The sequence below is a fragment of the Mustela nivalis genome (genome assembly GCF_964662115.1).
Source record: "Mustela nivalis genome assembly, chromosome: 8".
In the NCBI taxonomy this organism is placed as follows: Eukaryota; Metazoa; Chordata; class Mammalia; order Carnivora; family Mustelidae; genus Mustela; species Mustela nivalis.
Window position 1 is genome coordinate 121,816,461 of NC_139027.1, and position 19,773 is coordinate 121,836,233.

General features: G+C 39.9%; 2 protein-coding genes across 7 annotated transcripts in view; both read right to left on the bottom strand.

Annotated features, from left to right (window-relative positions):
* CPNE1 (copine 1) overlaps window positions 1-18,573 on the bottom strand; it is a 35,064-nt gene extending 16,491 nt beyond the window's left edge. Inside the window, exons 1-2 of one of the 6 annotated variants that reach the window (XM_082746188.1) lie at window positions 18,372-18,450; window positions 12,402-12,454 (exon numbers count right to left, since the gene is read on the bottom strand). The gene's annotated coding sequence lies outside the window, so the exon portion shown is untranslated. Of the gene's footprint in view, window positions 1-9,586; window positions 9,721-12,401; window positions 12,481-18,371 lie in introns of those variants that run through there. The other 5 variants (XM_082746190.1, XM_082746189.1, XM_082746192.1 and 2 more) reach the window with 5 other exon arrangements.
* RBM12 (RNA binding motif protein 12) lies at window positions 4,557-9,707 on the bottom strand (the record flags this gene model as incomplete). Its single annotated transcript, XM_082746186.1, has 1 exon — window positions 4,557-9,707. The coding sequence occupies one exon, from the start codon at window positions 9,705-9,707 to the stop codon at window positions 6,861-6,863; it is 2,847 nt and encodes a 948-aa protein (XP_082602312.1). The 3' UTR covers window positions 4,557-6,860.
* Window positions 18,574-19,773: the final 1,200 nt, after the last annotated feature.

Sequence of the window (19,773 nt, forward strand, 5' to 3'; positions counted from 1 at the left end):
CATGCACTCTCTCTCACAGAACAAATAAAATCCTTAAAAAAAAAAAAGTAGCTACAGTGGCTAAGTAACATGAGTGCTAATGAGAACATTTCTGTTGGACAAAATTCTTAGAACAGCACTGCTCTAGAAGAAAAAGAACAAAGAGGTAAACATTTTATACAAAAAAACTAAAACTATCAAATCAATGCAAAACTGGAAAAGAATCAATTTCATATAGTCAACTGTGTAAGTAGTGAAACTGATGGGAAAATTTACTTAAATCCAGCATTTATGAATGTCTTATTAGGCCGTTTGTTTATAAGAATTGGTACATGGCAGCTGGTCAAAGGGTTATTAAAAAGATAAAATGTTCTATCCCTCTGATAGGTCAGGACACCCCTAGTACAGCCCTCACCTGCCTGCCTTAGTCACCATTCAGCTCAGTCACGCCACTCAGGTTACACTGTTAAACACAACTTTAAGAGCTTCCAGGACAAACACCATTTTAGGGAGTGCCAGTATTCTCTCACACTACTAAACATTTCATTTTACTAAATTAACATACTCAGCTTACACCCAAGGCTTCCATTATACTTCCATTACACTTGTTCAGCAACTAGCCAGGAAACCCCTCTCCATCCAGTTCCTGTAGGACATGAATGGTCCTCGTACATGCGCAAGTACAACTGAGCACTTACTTGTATTATTTAAAACCTTAGGTTTTTAAGAACAAGCATCTTATTTTGCTTCCTTTTCTATCAGTGTGGAAGTGTTGGGTGCACAGCACTGCTCAAAAAATATAGTTAACATGGGTTACTGCTATGGCTAAGGTATTATCCATGTGAAACTGTCTTAAAAGCTTGGAGGCAACAGACATTTCCAATTCTAACCCGTCAATTCAATGGTCATAGAAGCAAAGATAATTGGCAGGATCTACTTCAGAAAGTTAAAAGCTGCATTAGTCTTTCCACTATAGCCAGATTTATAGCAGAGGGACCCTACACCACAAAAGAGAATTATGTATAAAGGATATAACCATCTCTGTATAGCAACACAGTATGTGGGAGAGTACAGTGGAGGATGGCATTCACTCAGAAGTGCAAAAAAAAAAAAATGACATCAGCAACAGCACCAATTAGTATGATTTAAGATCCCTTAAGCAGCTGAGTATCTCTACCCTTAAACATTCTTCACTCTGCAAGGACTAACAGGTGACTTACAGTAGTATCACAACGTGGTTGGTTACATCTGGCATGTAACACAAATGCTTAAGTGACAAATCTTATTCACTAATCGAGAACTATGAATGAGCTCACATTCCCCCCTACCCCCCCAAGTTAGGCAGCCAGGCTACAGAGATAGACAGCAGTGAGAAACTCATAGCCCTGGTTACCAGCCGACTTACTAATGAAAGCAGGTAAAAGGGAAAAACTGGCAGCATCAGAATGGAGAGGGGATGAAACACTAAGGGGCAGACTGTTTGAATATAGCACATTCCTGGGAGTGTCTTATGCTTCTTCAACATCTGACTGTCCATATTAAATTGTGTTTTCTTGCTGGTCATGGCTGTTTTTCTCCAGTAGTCACTTCCTCCTCCTCTCAACATGAAATAGCAAGCCACCTGCTGACTAGGAAAAATGATTTGAAATATTAAGCTACTAAAATCAGAATCCAGATGTCTGGTACAGCTGGGATGCCAATTCCAATGTCTGCTGTGTCATTTAACCCACAACTTGGGTTTCTTTAGGTTCTAGGACTTAACTATCAACTTTTTCACCAGGGGAAGGTCCCTGGGCCTCTGAGAATTAAAAGATGATGGTTAATGAGGTTTTCCCCAGCACTATTTGCTGCCCCCAGATTTTTAGAGTGCTGCCCTTTTGCCCCTGGGGCTAGAATGTTTTCTTTCATCAAGTGGCTTTTTTGCCCCTTCTGGACTCTTCAGTAGTAGAGCAATATGTAGAAAAGCACTGCCACCTTAGTTGTTCATTGTTAATTATTATGATCCAGAAAAGGAGCCAAATTCTAAGATGCTTGAGAGATCCTCTGGCACAAAGTAGTAAAAGGCAACAAGAATAAATCCAGGAACAGAACAATAAAGAATTAACATTTACAGGAACAGGCACCATTAAGAGATGAACTTGCTCTTACTGTTAAGAAGTGTTTTTCCAGAAAAGTCACTACAGCATCAGAGAACTATGCCACCACCAGAATACACTCTTTCCAGAAATTTCAGAGTAAATCTAAGTGATCTATCAGATTTTATACTAAAAAGACAAAACTGAAATCAAGCAATTTTTTAATTAAAAAGATAGTCGTAAGTTTGGACTCTACCATATCCCATAAAAGCTCTAATGTGGGGGGGGGGGGTAAGGAGAATGGTGGCGATGCACGTAACTGATAAACCATTTCCTGCTGTAAAACACTGGAAAGCAGACAACAATGAATTAAAGTGAGTTTTCTCCTGAGCAAGAAAACAAAACATATTATTAGCATCAGTCTATCCTTTTTAAGATGGTAAAGACCATTCTGGGTATCTGTAGGCAGCTGATTTCACTCTGTGATTTTTCAAATACTTAGTCAAACCTTCATAATTTTAGAACAATTCAGCAACCACCTAGAATTAAGTATGTTTAAGTCTAAACCCCTCTAAAACAACCTGGGTATTGAAACTCAAAAACAGGCTAAAAACTCTTTTGTGGTAAAGGAAAAAGTTATATATATTTTTCAAGAGCATTGGTTAAAAGGAATAGCACACTAATTTCTCTGCAACTCCAATCCAGAATTTTTTTTAAAGGACTCCAGAGTTTATGGAAACTTCTCATTTGCTAATGTTTGTCTTTTAGCAGCTGAACAAATGTGGAAGGGACAAAACCAGAGCATCAATGTCAGAAAGCACCAATATTTTTGATTCCTCTCCCCCTTCCCCACCTCAAAATACCTCACATACTAATTCAAGAGTAAGTAAACAAAAAAAGAGAAACCTCTAATTAGAAATATGTGCAATTGACAATGTATTCTGAAGATTTCTTTTCCCATTTCTTAATCAGTTTTTTAAGAAGACCATCACAGCCCCCTTTAAGACACCTCTGTAAAAAGGAGCACCTGGTTTCTGTTTCTTTCCAAGTCCACAAAACGAAGTGGCTTGCTATCAAACCATACAAGATTAAAGTCTGAAAAGGTGGATACCACAGATTTGACCTAGAATCAAGTTTCCTCCCTGCCGTTCCAGGTTATCTTCTTTCCACACTTCAGCATTAGCAGACAAGGATAAACAACAATGGTTACCTCTGAGATCACCAAATCCACCTTTCCAAAGGCACAAAATATTTGTAGGATTTAAAAAAAAAATAACAAAGACAACAACAAAAACCTGATGGTATAGCTCAGTGGAGTACTTTTGTGTAAAGCATTAAAAGCATCAGCCTCTTTTATTTTGTGACAAGTTTATTGAACAGTATTCAAGACTTCATCTTTATAAACAAAAACCTCTGCTGAATGATGCCAAGGCAGTATTTGCTGGCAATGTTGTGGCCATATTGGCAATGAATCATTTTATTGTGTTTGGACTGCTTGGACTACTACAGAACTGCCAGTAAAACTAAATGTGGTTAATTTTGCAAGAGTGGGAAGTTTTAAAAGTGATCACTGCTAGAAATCCTTTACAGATTTAACTAGCAGCAACTTTACGGCTTCTTTACTCATTTTTAAAGTATTCTTGAAATTGAAGAGTGGATTTATTTTTAAACATTTGACCCACACCTGTACACAATGACAGAATCCAATAAAAAGGACTTTGAGTTTGATTAAGGCTTTCATGGATCCTTATTTCATCCAAGGTATGCTTGTTTATGTCCATACACACCCCTAGATTTTCATCCAGTGGGTTAAGACTAACTAATTACACTGGACATTATTCTCTGAAATTCTGAATAAAAATTTCCCTAATGAAATTTTCATGGTTGATGCTTTGACAACTTGGAGCACAAAGCTAGGAACTATGTTTCACTCAACAGTGTTGCATTTTTTTAAAGCCACTAATAATTAATTGTACATCCAAACTACAGTATTAAACACAAAATACACCTCCAAATTTTGCTTGTGGACTAAATGTTTCACTAAAGTTCAGAAAAAGTTTACAAATTTGCTTATTTATAAAATACATTTTGTAGTATCTCTAATCCTTTAAACTAAAAAAAAAGAACAAAACCCAAAACAAAAACGCCCAGGCAAGGGGGTGGGAGGAATTAAACCTAATGGAAAAGATTCTCTTCCATTCATGTCAGTCACCAAAGACAAGATTTACACATAAAATTGAAAATATCATGATAGTGTTTACAAATGCACACAACTTTGAGCAAAGCTTTACAAATCCTTCATACCATACAAAGCAAATGAGAAAATTCATTTTCACCCCAAACCTAGTTCTTCTGAGAAAATTTGCAGGAAGAGAGGTATGAGTGATTGCACAGAACATATTTTCAAGAATTTTTTTTAAACTCAAACTCCAGTGCCCAGAACAAGATGAACAGTACGCTTAGCAGTTAGCACTATATTAATAAGTCTCAGATACACAAATATCAAGTTCCAGAGGGCAAAGCATTTAATTACATTTCACAACAAGAGAAGCACTGTTGTGACTCAACCAAATATAGAACATAGTTCTCTCCAAATTCTACACAAACCACTATTTTCTTAATTTATTTAATTTGATGAACAATGAAATCAAGTTTTCCTTTTCAGCATTTATCTAAGATGTAGAAATAACAAAGTAGTTGCAATAAAGTATATGAAATATTTAATAAGATTGTACGAACATATAACCAAAATAAACTGTGAAAAAAGATAAAAGGCTTTCATCTTCAAACAACCCATTTTTCTAAAATGAAAACAGTCAGCTCTCCAATGGGGAAAATAATCTGCAGTTGAAATAAGACTCCCAAGCAGCGCTGAAGTTTTCTGCACTCGGTCTTTGGAATGAGAAATGATTACTTAACAGAAAACCTAAATTGAACAGCATATATAAACATCATATTGCTTTTTTTAGTTGAGGAGGCAATATCTAGCGATCTGTCAAAGCAAATTTGTATTCATAAATTGTCAAAAGACCCACAACACAGCCATGTCTTCTTTGAAAGTCTAAACAATCCTTTCCCTAGACAAAAAAATCCTGTACTGTCAAACCTCTAAGATTGTAGTGATGAAAAAAGGCTTTCCAAATCTTATCACGCAAATGAAACTGCTGCCACTCTTAACTCTAAGTTACACGAGACGCTGTATTTCAGTGTTCCACTGACTTGCAACACCAAAAAGGCACTACTTTTTTTTTTTAATAGGAAATAACTCTTTTAAAAGGCTGACCCCTTTGTAAGTACATTGATTTGCAGGAAATGTTGGGGATGTTTCAAACCAAGACAGAGGCCCATGTTAAAGACAAAATTTGTTTTTCATGATATCTCACCAATCTCCTATTTCATGTATGTTTATAATATAATGTGACACATCTTTCTTTAGAGCATTTTAACTAAGAAGGAAAGTAACCATAAATAGAGCCTTTTGTAGCAGTGGGCAGGATCTTGTAAGGCAAATGTTTTTATGACAAGGACACTTACCAACCAGAACCCACTTGGTCCTCCTGCCTTAGTGTCCTGAATGCCAAAGAAGAGTATTAAAGGGCAAAGAGTCTCAATTCTCTCCCCTCTGGCAGCTGCACTTGTAGTCGGTATGAAGAATTTTTATGAACAGGCTCCTGATCAAACAACTAGACCAAAAAGCCTCCAAATAACAGGATTAAAATGCACATCTATGGAACAGCTTATGAATCTTTTATTCTATAACACTACTGCTAACAAAGCTAACAATTTCAACTTCAGTTTTTAAAAAAACATAGATATAATGCTCTTTCTTATAAATGGACTCTCTTTGTTTAGTTACAGGCCAAAATTTCACATAAACTTGGGACAGAAGGAAACTGCCAGAACATTAGTCCACCATGGACAGGACTTCAAATCTGGCATTTTAAACAATGATCATTAGAAGTGGTTTCTGGTTTTCAAAGCCATCCAAACATGAACAATTTTTAAACTTACTAAACTAAAACATGGCGGTCAAACCAAAAAGGCTCTGGTAGGTAGAGGACTCTGTATTTTATTTTTGTGGCAGAAGTTCTTATTTCACACAGTTTTAAGTGTGACATTAGAAATCAAAGTTCAAGGTTATAGCACAAATCAAGTGTGGAGTTTTATATTAAAACAACAACAACAAAACAGTTCTGCTCATTTACAAATGAGTAAATTAGGCAAACAAAAAAGCAGCAACTTCAGAAGCAGGACTGTCTATACAGCAAGAACCCTCAAGAAGCAATAAAGGTACATACAGTGAATCTGTATACAGAGATTTTATTCAATTTTAAAAGAAAATGAGGACTTTAGACAAAGCTTTGACCCTATAACAAAGCAAATCTGTCCAGCTTTAAACCAAATTCCAAGAGTAGCCAACTTCTATTTTTCAGCAGCTGGCAAGAGCACCCTTAATGAGCTCTATTGACATTTCTATTTTCTTCATCCCATATGGTATAAAACAAAACCAATCTAAACTCCTTGATAAGCTTTATGTGGTCATTTGTATTTTACAAATGGTTTCTCTAATGGTACGCCAAAATCATTTTGTGTTCTCTCCAGACAGCTTTACTGTAACATACAGCAATATTTATCCTGGTAGTGAGTCTTCTGTAAACAGTCAACCAATGCTCTATGTTACAGAAACCAATCTATATGCAATTGAAACAATCCACAGGTTCTAACCTGGAAATACTAGGAAAACAATCTGGATGCATTAATCACAGCACTATGAAGATCTACCCTATAAAGAATTTATGTGAACAGCTACCCTAAGACAAGTTTTACTTTCCTTGAACCTATAGGTCTGTCATTTAAGTCAATGACAGCAGCTGTGGCTTCATCCCGAGATTCGAAGGCCACCATGGCTTCGCCTGTGGGCATACCTTTTTCATTGTATTTTAAACACACTGAGCCTGGGATCACTTGATAGCCATAAAAGAAATCTAAAATCTCATCAATAGACACAGTGAAGGGCATATTCTGAACTTTAATTACTGTTGGTCCTGGTTTTCCAGAACTAGATCCAAAGCCAGGGGGACCACCAATGTGAATTGGGCCAGGGCCAGGGCCAGGCCCAGGCCCAAAGGCTGGTGGCCCACTCAAATGCCCAGGGGCACTTCCAAGACCAGGAGGGCCACTTCCAAAGCCCGGGGGGCCACCTAAACTACCAGGGCCATTTCCAAAATTCTGAGGGCCTCCTCCAAATCCTGGCCCACTTAAATTATTTGGTCCACCTCCAAACCCTGGAACATCCAGTCCTAGACCAGGCAAACCACTATTTCCAACTGAAGGCATAGCAGGCCTAGCATCACCAAAGGCTCCTCCTAATCCTGGAGGAGGGAGTGGTGGCCCAAAGGCATTGGACCCACCAAAATTACCAGGAAAGTTAAATGGAGGCCCATTGTTGGCCTCCTTAGATCCTACAGTCAGGAAGGCATGCTCTTCACCTCCTGCACCAGGCATTCCTGCACCAGGCACTCCTGCACCGGGCACTCCTGCACTGGGCACAACGGCGCCGGGCACGCCTGCGCTGGGCACGCCTGCGCCGGGCATTCCTGCACCGGGCATTCCCGCACCGGGGATGCCCGCACCGGGCATTCCTGCACTGGGCATTCCCGCACTGGGCACTCCCGTACTGGGCATTCCCACACTGGGCATTCCTGGAACTGTAGGATTACCTGGCACAGGCATCTTTAACCCTTTTTTTCCTTGGGCAGGGGGATTTTTTTCAATCTCTCTCATATCTTCTAGAGTAACTACATGAACAAAAGCTTCTCTCCCATTAAGTTTTTTACGGTGTAAGCGTTCAGACTTACGTGCATCATCTTCATTTTTAAACTGAACCAATGCCTGTCCTAGACCTTGCCCATTGTTATCAACAAGAACATGTACAGCATTTTCATCCACTGGGATTCCTTCTAGGAACTGAAGAACATCCATCTTGGTAATGCTGAATGGAATATTTGTTATGTGAGCACAGACTTTGGCAGAGCTGACATCCCCCTCCGGATTTAACATCATTTCCCTCTGGTCATAGCTGAAGTTCTGCAGTCTTTTACGAATCATATCTATCTTTTCTAGCATACCTTTCTTAGTAATTGGATGAACTTGAATAAAGCGATTGCCCATGTATTGTTTATGACGACACAGAGCAGCCTTATAGTCAGCCTCATTCCTGAATTCTACGAAGCCTTCACCAGTTGCTTTCCCATTGGGTCCATAAGCAATATAAATACTATCTTCCACAATATCCAACTTTTTAAAAAAATCAATGACATGTTTGTTTTCCGCTTCAAATGGCAGCCCTTTCAAGTAAACACAAAAACCAGCCTCATGTGGTGATCTTGACCTTGACCTTTTCTGCCCACTGGGCGATTTTGACCTGGGAAGTGTCTGAGGAGGGGGATGGGTTTGTCCAGAAGGTCCTATACTTTGCTTAAAAGTGATATGGCCTCCAGCAGCTACCCACTGTCTCTCTGTGGCAGGACTAACTTCCACATAGCGTTGAATCATCAGCATTCTGTTTCGTTTCAAAGCTTCAAATGTATCTTGAGGGGAGAGAAACTTAACCAATCCATTCCCATTATTTCGACCTACATGATCTTTCAACAAATGCACTGCATCAACACGGAGCCCATGGAAAAAATCTCTGACATCATTTTCCATTGCAGAAAAGGGCATTCCATGCACACTGACATATAGATCATCGGGGTTGATGGGAAGTGGTTTCACACTGCTTTGAGAGTTCATCTGGATAGGGTTAACAGGATTCAGTGGACCCAGAAACACAGGGTTCAGGTTATTGTTCAGATTCATAGGTGCTCCAGAGCCATTCATTCCAGCAGGCAGAGGTGCCACAGGTGGCGGGTTCAAGGGTGGCATGCCAGACATGGGTGGCAGTGGGGTCATGGGTGGCACAGAAGGGACTGGGGGAATTGGGGGCACAGGAGGCACTGGAGGCAATGTAGGTACTGGAGGAGGAACTGGTATTGGGGGAATGGACGGCATTGGTGGCAAAGATGGCATCGCTGGGATTGGAGGAATTGGTGGTGGTGGGACTGTGTTCATTGGAGACGCTGTGCTCGGAATGGTTGAGCTAAACGTTGGGCTCCCAAAAGAAGCCCCCATATTTGGAGGAGCCGATCCTATGCTGGCTGTGGAAAATGTCTGTATATTTTTGTTGCTTTCATGAACAGACGTGGCGGCAGTAACTACACTGGGTGAAGGATTATTAAAGTTAGGTACTGTTGTAGGCAAGTTTACCCTGCCACTCATTCCTGAGCTAGGCGGCGGTCCTGATCTACTAGCATTTGCTGGTGGTATATCTAAGTTGGCAGTTTCAAAACGCCTACGACTCAGTTCAATCATATTCTGCATTTCCGTTTTACTACTCAACAAAAGTGTTACTTTTGACCCTTTAATTGTACCACCTGTGCGCATCATACCAAGCCTTGCATCTTCATCAGTGGCAAAAACGATGAAAGCCTCACCCAGTTCACCCCCTACAATATGCACGCCCCCATCAGGGATGGTCAATCCAGAGAAGAAGTGGCGAATGTCCATGGTCCCCGCCACAATTGGGAGACCTTGCAAACGGATGACCACAGCCATGCTGCGCTGAAACCACACACACCTGCAGATGAGAAAAGGCAACGGCCAGGTCAGACTCCTGTTTATCACACCAAGTTTTTAACTAAAAGAATGACCAGCTACCATACTAGGCCCTCAAATATACCCTCAAACTATCACAAGCAATGTAGATTTTTTTTTATTTGAGTATTCTAAAAACTGAACATTATAGGCCATTTACAATGTAAAACCTAGACAATTTCAACTTCCAAAGGCATTAATTCTGTGAACAATTACAAGTTCAGTGCCATGACTCAAAGTTTCAGGGAAAAAAACCACCATAAGAAGTAGAATCACCAATAACATTCAGACCACTAATTATTCAGTAAGATTTAAAAGAAATGTGTAAGTCAAATCAGGACACAAAGTTGAACAATCTGCAGGGGAAAAACATGCAAAGGATGTATCAAAGTTAATATTTAAAAGTGGCTTAGCATTTTCCTTATAAAAATGACAACTGTAGAATTATCAGGGTCATTTTATAACACTCAGTCTCAGAAGGCAAACAGAAACAGAAAACTGCAATACTAATGAATTACAAATAATACTTAACAATAAACTAGGCTCAAGTCTCAAAAAAAAAAAAAATCCATATTTCAACCTAAAACTCTTCAAACTGCATTACAGCTCCATTTATTAAGGAAAACTATATATGGAATTCTTTATTACAAAGTTAACACACACGAAGAATCCAAAGTAAATACTGAATAAAATAGCCAAAATCTTAGTTATCTATATTCATCACTCCAAAAAGTAGAACCTGGTTGCAGTGCCATTCACCACAGCTGTTTTAATTTAAACTCAGATCCAATGACTCATTTCCAAACTCACCATAAAAATAATAATACACACACACACACACACTACCCCCCCAAAAGTCTTGTTTTCCCCAAAGAAGGACGATAACGAAAAAAGGGTATTATCACGTTTTGCTTTTGTTTTAAAAAGAACTAGGGTATGAACTTTTATTCAGTGGCTGTTACAGTCTCTACTCAACATAACTCCTGTGGAATTTCTGGGAGCTCACTGCTGTCCTTAAATAATGTCCCATTCTGAACTTTTCCTTTTAGAGACGTTTCTCCCAGATTTAAGTAAAATTTCAGTATTTCAGTTCTTATGGCTTCCAAGAGCAAATTCAAGGGAAGCCCTTTGTAAAGCGGTATAAAATGAATTCTTGTGACTGGAAAATATTAATTTGAAATTTATGTGATCAACAACATAGGGTGTTTTCCAAGCCATCTTATAAATCAATATTTAAATATAAACCTATTAAACTAGTTCTGTGACTTCAGAAAATTTATATGATTTGAGCTTTGGTTTTATCGCTTCTCAAACAGGAATAAGAAAAGAGCAAAGTTTCCTGCTGAAAGCTCTAAGAATCCTCTAACTCCATGAAAGCAGTTTTTCCATGTCAAATACTGTGGGCTATTAATTTGATACAACAATACCTGTAATTCTATCTCAACTATTATGACTGCTGTACACAAAACAGAAATATGTTGTTTGGCTTCGACAGTTTTCTCACACGCATACACAAAAATAAAAGCCACTTTCAAATTTAATCCAGAAAGATGGACTGGCAAACAGAAAATGCTCTTTGAGGGACCACTATAAAACACTAGAAATTTGGGGGAGAAGGGAAGCTTTTCATTTTTGGTTTGCAAGAGTCAACAAAAAAAATAAATACTAAAAACATAAATCACACCAACAAACTCTTTTCTTTGTATTTACTACTATTTAGCAGTCTATAGAGAAGCTCATCAAAATAATTTCAAGATATTAAATCAAATTCTCATTCCCTACTGTCTGTAGCATATTGACTATGCAAAATTAAGACAGCATTCCTGTTCAACTTCAAAAAATGTTTAATAACTTTATCACATCTTGGGGAAGTAATCTAGGCACCCAAAACAACTTGAGAGATAGGGACACTAAAATGGGAATTTGATACAGTCCCAAGAACACAAAAATTAAACACAGGGCTAAAGTGACATACACAAGAATTCTTCAAAAACCATCTGCTACTAAGAGAAGGGCTTTAGTTGAAGTCTGCACAAGGTACATTTGAAAACATGATATTGAAAAATCTGCCCAGATTACCAGTTAGAAAAGGGCTGAGAATTAAACCAAAGAACACATGAATTATTCATAAAGTCATCTAAAGAGAAAATCAGTTTTTAGGTTCTGAAAAAATGTGAAGTAAGATCTGCTATTCTTCTAAGTGCCTATTTGGTAAGTCATTTCAACTATCTGGAGCCTACCTTTGTTACTTAACAAGAGGGTTAGAGTCCAATCACTTAATTCCATCTAAAGTCAAAATAGGTACTCTAGAACATAGAACCCATTACCTCTAAGGAATATTAAAAAACCATACCAATAACAAGCACCTACATTTGCAATTAGCCTGGAATGCTACACTGAGGGGAAAAAAAAAAAACAGCCTACTGCCTAATAATCAGCAATTCAGCAAAAGAAATGCATCCATAAAAAACTGAACCCTGAAGAAAGCAACAACTGTTCAAGGCACCCAGTCCACCCCATCCCCATCCCTTAGAAAAGACTGTAAAAAAAAGAAAACCCCCCACAATTCAGTTACTACACATATTTTCATGTTACTAAATAAGCTGTCTCATTTTATTTTGAATAAAAACAAACCTTCTATTCAAAATCTCTTACCTGATAAAACAAGAGATGTATTTTCTTAACAAGAAGTAGAGGCCAAGTCAATCCTGTGGGCAACCAATTAAAACCAACTTTTAGACTGCAATAGAGAATAAATGGAGGCAAAAATCAATGCAGGAAACACAAAACAACACGCACAGGCCACACTGAACTGTACATTATGAAGGCGAGTCTGAAACCACCAGAGTACTTCGTTAGAATGCATATTTTAAAAAACGACAGAGAAAAGAAAGAAACACGTGTACCAAAATCCCACACATGCGTTACTTGGTATTGCTTTCAAATTTGGTATCTCTCAAAACATATATATTTACATATATCAAGAATGTGCCATAAATAAGTCCAAGAATGAATCAATTAAAAACTAAAACAGTCATAAACCTCAGCTTCACAGCTGGTAATTACTTTTATCATTTGATGATTAAACCAGTCCAGAAAATTCCTTAATACAAGTCCAACTACAACCTATTTCCTCAGGTCCCACCAAACACTTGATGAAAAAGCACAAGTTCACACATAAACAGTTCCAAGACAAATGACAAAATCATCAATTCAAGGGTACTTATGGAAATTCTTGCAGTTGCTCTTTCAAAATATTTTCCTTTGTACCAAAATAGCATCAAGCATCAAGAAACATAAATGAAGTGACAGTTCAGGCTATAATGATTAATTCCTACTTAAAACCACTGGGGTTCAAAATCTTAAGGAAAAGTGCTTTTTCTTCTAACACCAAAACTGTTCCAAGAAACTTGTAAAAAAAAAAAAAAATCCCTAAAAATGGCATATTAAGAAGACTTCCCAAAGTAAAAATGAGTCACTTATCTCTTACTGGAATTTCTCCCAAATCAGTGAAATTGTGAACAATTCACAAGCAATATATAAGACCAAATAATTAGACAACTATATGCAAAAGATCATTTTTGAATTCAGAGAAAGAAGAAATCGTCACTGTTAAGTATAAAGATACCAACAGAACACTACTTAGAATGATGCTCATTTTTTAACTATCTTTCAAGTTCGAGATATCACCTGTGAGCTTCATATTCATCATCAAAAAGTAAAACGTATTAAAAAATTCTAGTGTTACTCCACATTTTTTCTAAAGGACAAGCTAAACATCTTCTAGACAGCTACTCAAATTACTGAAGATTGTTTTGCCACAAAAGCTACGTACGTATGTCATAAACAAGCCTTTCAAAAGCCCAAAGCACTGTATTAATTTTTTTTATGTTGTACAAATCAGTTCTAATTAGGTCTAAAGAGTTTTAAAACTCCTTAAAAGACACACCTAGAAGTTCATCTAACAGGTCACAAAGGGAAACTTGAAATACCAAAAAAAGCATGCTTTTAGGTAAAGGCTATGCTCAGTGAGGAAGAGCATGAATTCTGCAATATTATTCTCTAAACATTCAAGTTTGACTCTATAGCCAACAGAACCACAGTAGTTTCCGAGTTAAGCATTTAAGATTAACATATGATCCACCACTGGAAATTCCAATTCAAAGGGCCTGGTATGGGGCCAGGATAAGTGCCCTGAAGGGAAACAAACAGGTTCCTCAGCCTCTTCCCTTCCACACCCAAGAAGACTCCAAATGTCCATCTGGATAGCAACAAGTTTAGAGTCAGCTAGTTATGCCCAAAGGGAACAATATTAGACCTACTATCAAAAATTTCTAAAGGGTTCCCAGAAGTTACTGTAACAAGAAGGAAGTCTCATGTCACAAGAAAAAGTTTAAGTTCCAGCTTAATTCGGCAAATGGCTCATTCAAATTTTACGTTGTTCAATTTAAAGTAAAACAATCAATCCATGGGCGCCTGGGTGGGTTAAGCCTCTGCCTTTGGCTCAGGTTGTCATCCCAGGATCCTGGGATCGAGCCCCTCATCTGGTTCTCTGCTTGACGGTGAGCCTGCTACCCCCGCTTCCACGCCTGCTTGTGATCTTTCTCTGTCAAATAAATAATATCTTTAAAAAAAAAAAAAATCAATCTAGGGCGCCTGGGTGGCTCAGTGGGTTAAGCTGCTGCCTTTGGCTCGGGTCATGATCTCAGGGTTCTGGGATCCAGTCCCGCATCGGGCTCTCTACTCAGCAGGGAGCCTGCTTCCTCCTCTCTCTCTCTGCCTGCCTCTCTGCCTACTTGTGATCTCTGTCAAATAAATAAAATCTTAAAAAAAAATCAATCTAGAAGTAAATTCATGAATCTTATCTATTTAAGCAAAGGGGAAGGCCCACATCAACCCATACCAAAGAAAAGTACCCAGAAACTTCAGGCTTGAAGCTAAAACTTCACAACTCTTGGTGTTACGCTTCTTCCTTGATATGGACAACGTAAATAGAAACCGAGACTGAAGAAGTACTTTTGTTCTCACCCCCCCCCTTTGTAAAGAGCACAATATTTAATAGAGGCACCACTGTTCTCCAGGAACTACTCATTCCTGTGTTCTAAGTGTCAGCTAGCAACAGAATGCAGGATCCCAAAATGAAAATTCCACTCCAACCACCTAAGACTTGGTGAATTTTAGTTAGAAGGATAAGACAACCAATTGTATGCAAAAAAACATCTAACACACGTTTTACCTATTTATAAAGTATAAAGGTACAAAGGAGAAAATGGGCCTGATTTGCCACTGAATTCGCTGATATATATCAGAAGATCTAGCTCACTTTAGGGTACAGGTTGAAAAGGCGCCTCCTCCTAGTTCTCCGCCATCTTGTCTCCCTCCCCACCCCGTATCAGAAGATCTAAAAGAAGATTGCTCTAGTATACTTTTCCACTTCGTTAGGAATTAGTCCTAACATAATGGCTTTGCTTCAGCTTTAGAAATACCACATACATGAACAAATTATAAATATCTGCTATGAACATTTTGCATATTATCATGACACGACATATATTCTTATTTACTAGTCATTTCAATCACTTGGAATTTCAGAGTAAAATGTCCGACAACAATCCTCTTTTATCAGAAAGCCAAAGCACAAACCAGTTCAACTTAACTGTTTCACTCTTCATCTGGTGATAAACATCAAAAAGTGAATTTTAACTCTGTTCAGTCGTCAGTCTTTAATCAAAAGTAACCAGGGTACAGCAGAGCTCAGTTCTTTAGATTCAAAATAGAAAACCAGCACCCCTCAAATGTTCACCCTCAGAGATGAGCAACAGAGAACCAATTATAATGGGCACAAAGCTATAAGCCGCATAATCACATTATGGAAAAAAACCACAACTTCATCCACATGGTTTTGTCCCCATCCCCAAATGAATCACATTTCAGATTCTGGGATCATTCTTAATGAAACAATACTTCTGACACAGAGGGACATGAATCCTTTAGACAGCTTGTTATTCCACTTCCCCATTAAGCTCCAGAAAGTTCTCAAAAGTGGCAAGCCGAAAGACATTGCTAAATAAGATACATATATTCCTCCTGCCAAAAAGACTATAATATTAAGTTATTTTTCAAACCCTCCCCACAAATGCCAACAAATATGTTCACTGTCTTGACTTAAAAGCAACAGTATCACTTCTAACCTAGCCAAGCACATTTACCCTCACTGTTGGTCTTAAAACTTAAAAGGTGGCCAGAAACTTAATGAAATAAACTCGTTGCAAACCAGAAGGTTTATGAGTGGTGGTAGTAAAATCTGATAAACTATAAATCAGATGAGGTTATTTTTCTGCTTAATTCTAAACATTTAACAACATTCATTTATACCACGAACAATTATTAAGCATTTGTGGCAGGGACAGGAGATGTAAGAATGGAAAACAGTCCCTAGATTTTAGGGAGAGGTATCTAAGAGCATCTTTTGTGCAATTACGGACACTTAGAAATTCTTTCTACAATATCTGCATAAGAAAATATTCATCTAAACCAAAAGATGGAGTAGCTCTCTACAAAATGGAATAAACACGTTATGAACATGGTCACTGGATTCCAGCACCTGTAACACACTGGTCCACAAAATCAAGTTTCACATCTAAAAATTGTACCAACAACCCCCAAACTCTCAATATGCAATCATAAAAACATTTGGCATGTCACAAGAAAGTGAAAGAAGCCAGAAATAAGCTGATATTAGCACATAACAATAGGTTCCAAGGAACAACCATTTTGGTTTCTAAAGCTTCACATTTTCACCTAACAGATATGAACTTAAGAAAAACACAAATTATGCATTACAACCCATAAACAAAATATTTAATTGAGCATATAAAGATGATATAAAATGCATTCCCTGTTTCATCAAAAAATCTTCCAGGAATAATACTGAGCACATCCTCAACCTTTATATAAACACACCAAACATTTCATTTCCTTAAAAAATTACCATAAAATTATTTTAACCACCTGTAACAGTTCTTCCCAACTTTTTAATATTCTTGGAAAATGCCTGAACACAATTACTTCCCACTATCTAGCCAAAACCACCAAAGCTCAAAAATGATTACAACCAGTCTTACTTTACATTTCTATAAAACAAAACAAACAAAATCAGCCCGTATGTCCACGCTTGTAGGACATTTCTGAACTGCAAATGCTCTGAAATACATTAACAATATAAACTATGTAACAAAGTCTAATGCAATTCATTTTACTAATACTGCATTTAACAAAAACTACTCGATTTTAAACCATTCAAGCAAGAAGCTCGAAGAATACTCCAGCTGTAAGTTCCTCTTTCAACAATCTCTCAGTTGCAATTACATTTTCTTCTCAGATTATACTGGCTGGATAGTACAGAACAGTTCCTGACAACTGTCACAATTTACATTAAATCATCTCTGGAAATTGAGGAGTCAAGGACAGTTTCAGAGTCCAGAAACCTCTCCTACGAAGCCTGCAAGTCAGGGTACAAAACTCCCAGCATGTTTTGTTCTGAATAACGCAAAGTTACCTTCACCGAAGCCGTTGAGATGTTTCACTACAGAGTACACATTACTGGCAAACATGAAATCCATGCATTTACAACCTGGCAGCTAAGCGTCCTGCACTGTCCATCCCCGACACTAACCTGTAGATTCTCAAAGCCCCACCCACCTATTTCACGTGGCTGCCAGCTAAAACCTCCAGCCTCCACTAAAGAAACTCAATTCACTCATCGAAAGCACCCTCCTCCACCACCTATTGGGCCTGCTCCTCTTCCAGTGCTGGAGGCTCTCTCCCAAGGGATATGTTAAAGGTGGTGCTCTTTGCAGGCCCTTCCCTGCTTGGGGTTCAAGGGCCTGGCATCTTACTACAATTCTTAGAGGTCTGGGAGGCGTACTCACCCCCACTTTCTCGCTACAGAGGCCGGCTTCTTAAATCGCCGACACCCTCGAGGGTAAGCCCCGCCCAACGCTGAGCCCTGGGAGCATTTCCCTGCAACCCCGTCCAGGCCACCACGGCGACCAGCTCTAAGATTTCCTTGCTAGACTCAGAGGAGTGTACCGACTGCACCTTCTTCCCCACAGGTGTGTCTAGACTCGAGTTCCCTTTTCCTGTTAGGCCACGGGAGCCTTCCTTCCACCTCAGATCGAGGGAGTGTCCTCACTACGTTTAATCTCCTCACTACTGGGCACAGAAATGCAGTTTGAATCCCTGTCCCTTTTGGGAAGCAAAGAAAATCTCGCTCATTCGGGATATAGGTGTGCTTTTACTGCAATCCCCGTTAATTCGCAGGCCGCTGGGCCACCCAACTGTGGCCTCCTCCCTCTCAGACCACGGGGGCGTCCTCCCTATGGCCTCGTCCCCACTGCGGTATGCAGGCTCATCCTCTCCTGCGTCCTTCCTGCATCCTCTCAGGCTTCAAAGGCGCAAGCGGCTCCCCAGGCCCTTCCCCACCCCGGCAGCCAAGCCGCGACCCTTTTGTGTGGGGCGCTCGCTGCGGCGGGCTCGGAGGCCTCCGAAGGCCCCGCCCCGGGCCACCAAGGGGCGGCTCGAGCCCCGCACAGCCCCGCCCGTTCCGGGCTGCAGGAGTCTTACCGGGGAGAGCTGCGCGGCACCCGAACCCAGACCCGAGTTACCCCCCGCGCGAGTGCCTCCGCCCCGCGGCCGACAGCCCCAGCCCGAACGGCTTCCCGGAGCCCACTGCAGCCACCACCTCTTTCGCCGCTTCACAAAATGGCCGCCAGCCCGCTCAGCAGCTCCGCGTTCCAAAAGGGGAGGGACGGAATGGAGACGTCAGGGGGCGGGGAGGCGCAAGCGCGCTACGGTTCTGGGCAATCTCCCGGAAGTTGCGGGTGTTTGTGGCGAGAGGAACTTTGAGTCTGAGTGCGAAGATTTGCGCACTAACCCCGCCTAAGGGGAGTGACGCTGTGGTGGGTTGGGTTAAGAGTGCTTGGCTCTGCCCCTCCCTGCGGGACTTTGTGCAAATTACTTGTCTTCTCTGATCCTCTGAGAAGGGGAAGAATAGTGCTTTCCTCATGTGATTGCTTTAAGGATGAAATGGACCACAAAGTATTACCTGGTACTATTGATGATGCCCTGGCAGAAGAACCCAAACCTGTTTGTTTTTTTCCCATTTAAAAATATCAGTCCAGGGAGCCTTACCGGCCAGTCCTCGTTAACTCCATCCACGGTTGCCCTTTAGTATTATTTTATTATAGAAAAAATCATTCTCGGGGCGCCTGGGTGGCTCAGTGGGTTAGGCCGCTGCCTTCGGCTCAGGTCATGATCTCAGGGTCCCGGGATCGAGTCCCGCATCGGGCTCTCTGCTCGGCAGGGAGCCTGCTTCCCTCTCTCTCTCTCTGCCTGCCTCTCTGCCTACTTGTAATCTCTCTCTGTCAAATAAATAAATAAAATCTTTAAAAAAAAAAAATCATTCTCATCCTGAGTTGGTCCTAGCCTCCCAAATTCCACTGCCCCTGCCTAAACTGTTACCGTGATTGAAGCCGCTATAGAAACATAAAGATGGGTAGAAATTAAGATGGAGGGGCGCCTGGGTGGTTCAGTGGGTTAAGCCGCTGCCTTCGGCTTCCCTTGCTTCCCTTCCTCTCTCTCTGCCTGCCTCTCTGCCTACTTGTGATCTCTGTCAAATAAATAAATAAATAAAATCTTAAAAAAAAAAAAAAAAGAAATTAAGATAGACACACTAATGCTTCAGCAATACTTTTTTTTTTTTTTTAAGATTTTATTTATCTGTTTGACAGAGAGAAAGAGATCACAAGTAGGCAGAGAGGCGGGGGGGGGGGGGGGGACGCCGGCCCCCCGCTGAGCAGAGAGCCTGATGCGGGGCTGGATCCCAGGCCCCTGAGATCACAATCCCAGCCAAAGGCAGAGGCTCAAACCACCAAGCCACCCAGGCGCTCCCAAGACTGACTTTATTTTATTTATTATTTTTTTAAAGATTTTATTTATTTATTTGACAGAGAGAAATCACAAGTAG